The sequence below is a fragment of the Tribolium madens genome, unplaced genomic scaffold, assembly GCF_015345945.1.
Source record: "Tribolium madens isolate multiple individuals breed KSU strain unplaced genomic scaffold, Tmad_KSU_1.1 Scaffold_2;HRSCAF=44;Tcas5.2_LGX, whole genome shotgun sequence".
Taxonomy (NCBI): Eukaryota; Metazoa; Arthropoda; class Insecta; order Coleoptera; family Tenebrionidae; genus Tribolium; species Tribolium madens.
In genome coordinates this window covers 2,466,592-2,476,843 of record NW_025400995.1, presented here as the reverse complement: position 1 = coordinate 2,476,843, position 10,252 = coordinate 2,466,592, and the positions used below count along the sequence as shown (strand labels likewise).

The following is a 10,252-nucleotide window of genomic DNA, read 5'->3' as shown; positions in this document are numbered from 1 at the left end:
TTTAACATTTTTTCCTGGTATTTTTCTCAGAGGCTCGAGTTCTGATACTAATTTAACAAATAGAGAGATTAATTACATGGACTTGGACTGAAAAAAGGGAAAATTCAGCATTGTCACAATAAAAGCAAATGGTTAAAACATCTTTCTCCCACGCTATGAATAGTCACTAAATATTCCAGACAGTCTTATTGCAAACGTATATTCAATTAATTCAGCAAGTGCAAACACTAAACTATAATATCGAGAAACGTTATTATCTATTTCGAGAAACCAATATAGACGGCTCATTATCATACGATAATAAAACGGTGATTTCTCAGATAATATTGGTTAGAAAAATATTTATTTAAACAAAAGCTAGTTAAATCAACGTAGTCCTCAATTAGGATCTTGTTTTTGTGCTTAAAAAGGTGATTTGCTGTTGCTGTGGGAGCGTCACGAGGATGGCGTTGTAACATAATGAGATAATAAACAATAGGGTTATAAATTAGGGTAAAAGGATGGTTAAAAAATAATAGTGTAAGAAATATGTGAGCGTGTATGGTTTTGGTGTGAAAGATAAACGCAAGGCACCGTAGAGACTTTACCTCACCCATACGAAAATAGTTGCACGTCCCTAAGGATATCTCGTTTTTTTGTATTAGGGTGAGTGGAAACCCTTGAGATATCCAATTATATTCCATTTACTTAGAGGTGTTTCCGTGCACCTGCATATAGTGTTTAGTAAATTGAGAAATGGGGTGGTTGTAGGGAAGAGGTGCTTATACTTAATTAATTAAAAAATCGCAATTGTAGCGGAGTATTTTAGGAATCCCTGTTTAATAACTTAGTAAACTTATAAAAGTAATTAAATTATGCACTCAGCGTAATTGAAAATAATAATATAAAAGGCAATGGTGTAGCAGATGATTGAAGTGGATTGTTTAAATTTCGTTCGTAAATAATGCCGGCTTTTAATAAGTTTCGCCTGCGTTATTTCACTTTGTTTGTGCGTATTTAGTGTTAATGTCGGGGTAATAATCGAATTCGCGTCGGTGAAGTTGGAGCGGTCGATCAGCAGGCCGTATTTATGGACTCGAAACCGACAAATTAAAACTTACGCAATTGTAAAGTAGCTTACAAAGTAATCGAGTCAGGCAAATTAAGGGTACGTGACCGGGTTAGCGAGCAGGGGTGGAGGCCGGCCATTGCATCGCATCGGTCGCAGGATAATAGTAAATTGCGTCTAAAGCAATTCCGCACCCTAAGTGGCGACTCTTTCATGAACGAGAAAAGAGATAAGGTGCCAGATGAAACGCTGAAAATCTGAAAATCTCCCACGAAATAGCTTCCTAAAACCGCCTGTCGTTAGGCTCAGCATTCGTCTGAACGATTCACCAACGTCTTGTTTTTTATTCGACATTAATTCACCTAAACAAGACGACGCTAAACTGTTTTCTATTGCCCAATAATGTCGGACGGTATGGTCTGGACCCAAACGCGGATAAATTATTACATTGCATTAGGACTACCATTATGTCCTCCTCTTTTTACTTGCTTTTATCCGGGCTCAAACGACTAAACACAAACCCTTAAAAAGAAAACAATGCACCCCTTTTTAATATCAACGAAAACCGTATTAAACAACACAAAATAACCAATCGCCAATGCGCTCCCTAACCGATAACAAAATACAAAGAAAACACAAAGAACGGACTAACTTTTGCACAAACCAACCCTCAAAACTTTCCATAAATATACAGTTACTGTCAAAACTTGAAATTTTAACTTGACGCATTAAAAAAACAATTTTTTTCTTGAACTACATTGAACGGCATACACCCCAATTTCCAACGTGTCGGTTGGTAGAAACCCAAAAATTAATATTTATAATTATTAATTATTCAAGCTTCAAGTTCTAAATTCAGGTTCTAAATCAGTATTTTCAATAAAATTATTTACAGGTGTTTCAGCGAGTTGAAAAAGTCTATTAGTGACCTTTGAACGGTATAATTTAAAAAAATATATAGGACATTGATAGATACTAATCTAGTCCATCGCCTAAAATTATTTTCAACTATACAGCGTGTCTCAAAAGTAAGTTACAATACAAACGAGTGTTTTGTTTAAATGAAACACGATATATTTCTTAGCGTTTTTGGATGTAGATTTTTATGACAATGTTTTTAAGCTAAACAAAAACATGCACTTTTTAAAAATTTATTACACAAAAACTAAGGCATCTAGAAATATTTTATACTACCGCAAAGAAGAAGGTAAAAACTATAGGGTTGTAACATTTTTTTAGTGTGTTGCATTTGCAAAGATAAAAAAATGAAGAGGTTTGTTAAAAGTTCAATAACTTCAAAAAATTAAATAGAACACCCTATTCACTGTTTTTGCATTTAAGAGATTATTAAATTGACTTTCCAAAATCATTTACTTTTAGATATTTATAATCAATAAATAAAAAGATATTTACAGTTAAACATTAAAAAAAATAATAACTATTGTTTCAGTAACCAAAAAGTGCACAGTTTCAGAAGAGATGGAAGAAATATCACTTAATAATCACATTTGTGTTAAAGTGAATTCATTACTCTTTATTTTCACAATAAAATAATTCGAGTTTCAGTATTTATAACGACATTTACAATCTCTGGATAAATCAACGGATAAGTGATCCGTGGTGGAATTATTATGTCATAGTATCAACAATCTCAGATATTGATAGGTATTATTGCTACAATTAATATTAAATGTTAAATATTTTTTCATTTATCAATTCTGCACATTAAAAGTTTACTTTTTTAGATAGACAATTTATCAATCTATTAGACACAAAATAAAAAATAGGGTGTTTCATTAAATTTTTTTAAATTATTTAACTTTTAACCAACTTTTTAATTTATTAATCTTTACAAATGCAAAACATTAAAACATTGCTACAGCTTTGAATTTTGTACTTTCTTCTTTGCAGGAGTAAGAAAAAAATTGTTCTAGCTGTCTTAGTTTTTATGTAATAAATTTTTAAAAGTGCATGTTTTCGTCAAAATAAACGTTTTATTTCTAAAACTATGCGAAATCGACTAATAAAAGTTTAAAAAGCACAAGTGTGTATCGTGACTTATTTTTGGGACATGCTGTATTGTTGAAAATAATTTTAAGTGATGCACTAGATTAGTATCTATCAATGTACTATACAATGTTTTTTAATTTTACTATTTAAAGGTCACTATGGACTTTTTCAACTCGCTGGGAGACCTTGTATAAATTTTAAATCCTACTTCATTGTGGTATAATCAATAATAATGTTTTTTAGACTTAATACACCAGGTTTGCATGTAATTGTAACAGAAAAATTGCATAATTTTTTTGATCGGTTGCTCTTTCTGGTTTCCTGAACCTCCTCGCTTGTGTGTCTTTATTAGAGCTCTAGGCATTCAAAAAGTATTGTAAATACACTATCGCAAGACGAAATATATGAAATATCGAAGAAATGCCTTATGTTAAAATTGTCGAGGGGCACACCGAATCTTTTCAGAGTTGGAGATTGAAAGAAAGTTGTTTGAAAGTGACGAGAAAATTGAGCTTGGGACGAGTTTTTGATCGTAGGCAACATTAGCCACTAGAGAGCTATTCGTTACAGCTGGGTCATCACGTTTTCTGTCTACGGATTCACCATTTTTTTCAACACTGAGAAAACTTGCACGCATTATCTCCCTTCAGCCGTAGCATTTCGCCAAATTACAACTTTACTAATTACTGAAATAAAACAATTTTTAACGCAATCAAAGCACTAACAACAGACAATTTGCTCACGAGTTGGTTCAGGCATAAGCAAATGCAGCTCCAATTTACATATTTAATTCAGTTAATAAGGAAAGATAAAGTGGAGTTTTATTTAAATCTGACAGAGACCAATTCTTGCCGTTTTTGCCAATCTGTGATTAATAGTAAGTGATTTATAGCACAGACTAAAGAAAACGCTCAATATTAACGTGTCAACTCAGTCAAAAATTAAACACGGTTCAAACTCGTTTAAATTATTAGCAATATTTACAATAATTTAAGCGTCTCAACTGTTAAACTTGTGTAATGTGTTACGCTTTTTGGCACTATGAAATAACTTTGTTCTGATGTTCAAGTGTAAATTGAAGAAAAGATAAATAATTGCGTAATAATAATTTGAAAACTTCATAATTAAATAGAAAATACAGACTTAAAATCTATTTATGGTTTGTTAGTAGATATGTTGAATACTAAACAGATAGGTACTAAACAGGTAGAGTCAAGTTTGATATCGATTTAATTATCGTGAAAGTTCACCCATCTCTACTGATTTCTAGGACAACTAGTTATGTACCCGTCAGCTGCACAGATTTAAATTGAATTGTACTTATTTGCAATGAAGAGAAATTGAATTTCATGGTGGTTAAAAATGTTTTAAAAGCTAGGAGCATGTTCTATTCAACATTAATTTCTCAAAGGATGTAGCTATACAACTATTGAGACTAGAAATTGAATATATAGTCGAGTTAATACGTTTTATTAACAACTGAGACTGTGATTTGCTAAATTATGGCACATAGAATATGGTTACAGTCTAATTTTCGTGGTGTAATAAGAGTTGGTCATTAGCTTAGCCATGCATATGGTTACTGCTAACTGAATACTATAGAAAATAAGTGGCCGGAAGGATGGTGTAAGAAATTAATGAGATAATAGATTTTCCAGTGAAATTTCCAGGGAAATAGCATATAAATTGCGGAAAAACGGGCTCGGGAAATTATATGCAAAGTATGAGAGTTTTTGAAGGATTTGAAATCCTTGGTGATAAAATTAGTTGTGGTTTGTGAATGAGTTGTTTAGTGAAATGTTTGCGGTTGTTGTAGGTAATGTAGATAATATTGTGTGATCGTTAGTCCGAGTTCGGTTTTGTGTAATTCGGCGCGTAATTCTGCGGCCGGTTGTCCTTCCGGTTGGAAGTATCAGTAGTTTCCTCGTCCCTGATGAATGCCATGCCAGTCTCGAAACTGCTAAGTCGGAAGGCTGGCAAGCCTTTAAAGCTCCAGACAAATCGTTGTTTTATAGCAGAGCTCGCGTTAATTCCATTTGAAGGATGTGCGCCATAAATCCGGATAATTGTTATCAGAAAGAAAAAACGCTGTTAATTCCGGGACATGGCCTCTGCTCCAATTCCAAAACCGATAGTTTTCTTCCCTAACTTGGTATCTGTTCTGTCTATTCATTACCCGTCGTTATCTGGGATTAGTCGCGGCTGCGATTAATTGCACGCACCCTTTCTGTCTCCTGCCTTCTTATCGAACCAATTTATTCACATTTCAGGAACGAAACTTTTTGCCGGATTCGCACATTCGCCATTGGGGATATCCGACACTTAATGCACGCTTAACGACTTTATTGACCTCACCCTCTTTCTACACATACACGGCCATGCAATGTCGATATTACCGAAACTAAACAAAATGAAAGTGAATGAAAGTGGACTGGACGTAATTGAATCCATTCAAAACATAATTTCGAATCTTTCTACCAAACGCCCACTCCAATAGAACGACCAACGCCACCGTTTTTTTGCTTTATTTTCACACAAGAACCTGTATTGACCCGCGATCACGAGCTCCAGTGCGAAAAATTACACCTTGCAACCTTTTTTCTTTTTATTCAAAAAACATAAACTTTCCTATGAACATGTAAAAAGATGCGTTTGTTAATGGGTTTTTTTCAATATTTTCGAAACCATTTTAGATAAAATTTCATAATTTGGTACAGATGATAAACCTTTATACACCTTAACGAATTTAAAGATAAAATGTTAAATTAAGGGCTTCCTAAACTAGGTGGGTCTAGGGTAAAAAGTACTCTAACTTCCGTTTTTATTGTTACAAATTTAAACAGGAGAATATTTAATTGTAAGACAAAAGTTTTCTATAATTTTGTATCGAAAAATGCCAGGGAGTTACACCTCAAAAAGCTGCGCCTTTTAATTTTTTTAACAATATTTTCGAAACCATTTTAGATAAAGTTACAAAATTTGGTACAGATGACAACCTTCATACAAGGTATTCAAAGATAAAATGTTGAAATTTTTAGGTTAAAAGTATTCTAACTATTTCAGCTGTAGTTTCTTGCCACTTTCAGCCACAAAATTCTAAATTTCATAGTTTTTCATTAAAAAGGTGTTTTGCGTTTTTCCGATTCAACTTACCGATTTTGAGTAAAATCAGTTTTAAAATTTATGTTACAAATCATAAACAGCATAAAAGTTAAAAATTAAATTTGTTTAACCATTTAGAACGCCTCTGATTAAAAATTTCGATATTTCATCTGGAATTCGTTTAGTTGTATAAAGGTGTATCAGCTGTACCAAATTTTGTAATTTTATTTATTCTGAAATGTTGAGAAAAACCCTTTAAAAAACGCACCTTTTTGTGTGTAGACCCTTATACATTCTATACAAAAAGTACTGGGAAATTTTATATAAAGTAGTACTACGTTATTATTGATCAATTTTTAATTGATTTCCTAACTCTATCTTAAGCAACACGCATATGCCAACGTTAAACTAAATTATCAAAACTCTGCTCATAAACAGAAGAAGGTATGGCTTTCAGTTTTTTCTGCGAATTTTGTTTTATGTCTTTTATGGACTCAAAACGCCTTCTTCGCGAAGTAATTTAAGTTTAAGAGACGGTAAAATGTCACATAGGGCCATGATAGCTGAATACGGTACCTGTTTGATGACATTTTTGAATTTTTGGCTAAAAACTTGTGCAGGACGGTCGCTATGTGTGCCATGGTGCAAAATCCCAGAGTTGTCTTTCCACAAATTTGTCCTTTTTCAGCGAATATTTTTTACAAACATCTCACAACGGCTAAATAATATTACTCTTAAACTTAATTGAAATACAGTCATCGTTTCTTTACATTTTCCTCTGTTTTTGCTGTTGACGATAGTTTAGAACGAGGAATGTCGGTGACTTCTTTTTGGTCCAATTGAAATGTTTCGTACCACTCATATGCCTGTGTTTTTGACATACAAAGGTTTTATGCAAAATTTTCAGAGATTCACTACACGAATTTTTCGTAGACAACACATAATTTTAAGTGAATTCTCTGATCGGTAGTGTCCAGGACAAAAATCGCAAGTCAGACTTAACCACAAGTTGTGGTAAAAACAATTTTAAACAAACCACTTGAGCTATAGCGGTAAAATTTGGGTTGGTAAGAGAGTATGGTTGTACCAATATGTCAGACAAGAATTATTAAGATATCTTCTACTCTTTAAATCGAAAATTCCCGATATTTTTTTACAGAGTAGTATATAGCATTTTTCAAAACATGTTGTGTTAAAATCTATTTCAATTTGTAACAATAAAAACGGAACAGCCTAAACAATGCAAATACTGATTTATAAAATGTGGTATGTACATACCTAAATTTAGAACTTGAAGCTTGAATAATTCTTGAGAACGTTTCTTAAAGGAAGCTGTCGGGTTGTTTGGTTTTAATATTGGCAGATTTATTATGAAATAGCGAAGCGTGTTCTTAAATCGTATATCAATGTGTTTTATGTGGCTAATGATAGATAGTATAAGMGAAAATAAATTGGAAAAGAATATATGTATAAGCGAAAGAAGAAATGAAAAATCGTAAGGATTTTTCGTCGGTTGAAGTAGAATCATAATTCATATTTTCGGCGAGTGTTAGTTTATCTGGGCTAGATGAAGCTTGACGAATGGATGAAGGAGATGAACGCGATGAACCCGCTCGATTAAGCCATATATTTTAGTTACACGGGAAGCTTGAAATCGACGTTCGAATCTCATGAAATGTTTATACGCCATTATATTTCCCGAGACGATTTTGCCGATCGGTAGCAAACATCATTATGACTACTTGTAGGTTATTACGTGACAATTCAGGAAACTGACGGCTAAGATGAATGGCGCCGCGCCGTTTCTTCATCCAAAAAGTCGTCAATGCAGACTTTTCGTAGGAGCGTCGTTTTTCTTCCGCCTATGTTCAATTCGAGTCAAGTGGAAGTAATTTCCTGAAATTGCTATATTACAGTTTGAGTCACTTATTTTAATTGGTGTCTTAAATCCGACTGCAACGTTACTCGATTCCACATCTCCAAAAGTCAGGGCCGCATTTCAATAAAATTATATACATTGTGATATGTATTACAAAAACGAAATTCATCAAGTGGATTGGCGCGTTGGGCCACTCCGGGCCTGCTGATAATCAATTTCTTCGTCCGCTAGATGCGCCGCCATCAAATCCTTATCAAGTATGCAGTATCTCCTGGTTTTTGTATAGTCATTTGTCTTAATTCTCGTGACCGGAACGGATAAGGGCGGGGAGGACATTACGCGTCTCCTGGCAACGGCATCAAAACGAGGCTCGTCGTTGATGACATGCACTAACTCGACTTGTTGTTTTAGATCCCATGACGGAGCGCCGAGCCTGGCATGGGGGGTGAGAAGACCCGGCCCATGTGGTGGCAGACGCTACCTACCATGCTGGTGCTGGCGACGATCGGATCTGCCAGCGATGGAGCCATATGTCCTGCTAGATGCCACTGCAACGACGACACTCTCACCGCTTCTTGTGGCTCAGCAGCTCTCGAAGTCGTCCCCATCCAGCTCAATCCCGAAGTGCGACATATCGATCTTTCCGACAACAAAATCACACATGTCTCCTTCACTTTCCGATTCTACAACTTCTTAGTAACACTTGATCTATCATCCAACAAGATTAAAAATCTTGGATCCTCAAACTTTGATATGCAACATAATCTCAAACAACTCAATCTCAGCAGAAATGATATAGAGAAAATATCCAAGGATTCGTTCAAAGGACTTAGAGCAGTCATCAATCTTGATCTCAGCCACAATAAATTAGAAGAACTCAAATCAGAGTCTTTTAGGGAACTACATTCACTTCAAGTACTGAAACTATCACAAAATCGACTGGTTTATCTAGAAGAAGGGATTTTTAAATCTGCTAAACATCTACAAGAATTACTTCTAGATTATAATCTATTTCTAGAATTACCAACGGGAGCATTAACTGATAGTGTTAATTTGAGATTCTTGTCACTTGCATGTAATCTTATCAAATCTATCAAAGAAAATCAAATGCCGCCACTTCCCGAATTACGAACTTTACTTCTACAAAAAAATCTCATCAATGAGATACATCAATCGTCTTTATCGGGACTTCTTTCTTTAGATCATCTAGATCTAAGTGATAATAACTTTACAGTAATACCAACACCATCACTGATGAAATTATCAAACATAACGAAATTAAAATTGAGCGGTAATTTTATAAGTACCGTCCCACCGGTTGCTTTTAAAGGACTCTTTCATTTACGTTTTCTTAGATTAGATCGTCAAGAAATCCTCCAAAGGATAGACGCCAGAGCATTCGTCGATAACATAAACCTTGAGAGAGTTTGGTTAGACGATAACATAGCGGTAGATAGACTACCAACACGATTATTTCATGGAAATCCTCATGTTACACACTTATCTGTACGTAATAACCGATTAACAAACATAGAAGTGACCCATTTCCCTTTAGATCAGTTACGTGTTTTGAAATTAGGGGGAAATCCTTTGGAGTGTAACTGTTCTTTATCGTGGCTTTGGCATTTGATTCAAGACCAAAAATCAAAACATTTGTTTGATTTGGGCAATGATACATCAGAAGAAAAAGAAGTAGAAACTCCTGGAGAATTAGTTGTAGACTTGGAGGATATAAGATGTGCCGGCCCGGAGCCTTTGACTGATGTTCTCTTGGCAGATGCCACCGAATCCCAAGTGGACTGTTCTGTCAGCTGGATTGCAGCCGTTTCGGCAACACTAACGGCCCTATTTATGGTCGCTATAGTCGGCGGTTTGTTGTATTGGGGCCCGATAAAGAGGACATGTGCTAAAGAGAAGGAACTGGCAGGAGTCGACAGCAGGTGTCGGAATAAAACCGTCGGAACTTGTTCGAACGGAAGGAGTGAACCTTTCGAGAACATAAGGACAGATAAGTGCATGATCGCGCCACCTCTCATACATCACGACTACCGCTCGTTACCCTCCTGGGACCCCTACAACGCGGACTGTGCCGGCAATATGAACATTTATGAACATTTAGATTTAAACAACAAGACGAGACCCCATATCGTCTATGTGTAACTCCAGTGTGATCTGTTTGTGCGGATCGTTAGGTTCTTCCTAAAATTCGGGTA

At 35.0% G+C, this 10,252-nt stretch overlaps 1 protein-coding gene across 1 annotated transcript in view; it reads left to right on the top strand.

Moving 5' to 3' along the window:
* LOC123006694 (slit homolog 1 protein-like) overlaps positions 1-10,252 on the top strand; it is a 70,172-nt gene that overhangs the window by 54,085 nt on the left and 5,835 nt on the right. Inside the window, exon 3 of the mRNA XM_044401373.1 lies at positions 8,451-10,195. Coding sequence (XP_044257308.1) covers positions 8,478-10,195 — 1,718 coding nt within the window. The 5' untranslated portion in view covers positions 8,451-8,477. The remainder of the gene's footprint in view (positions 1-8,450; positions 10,196-10,252) is intronic.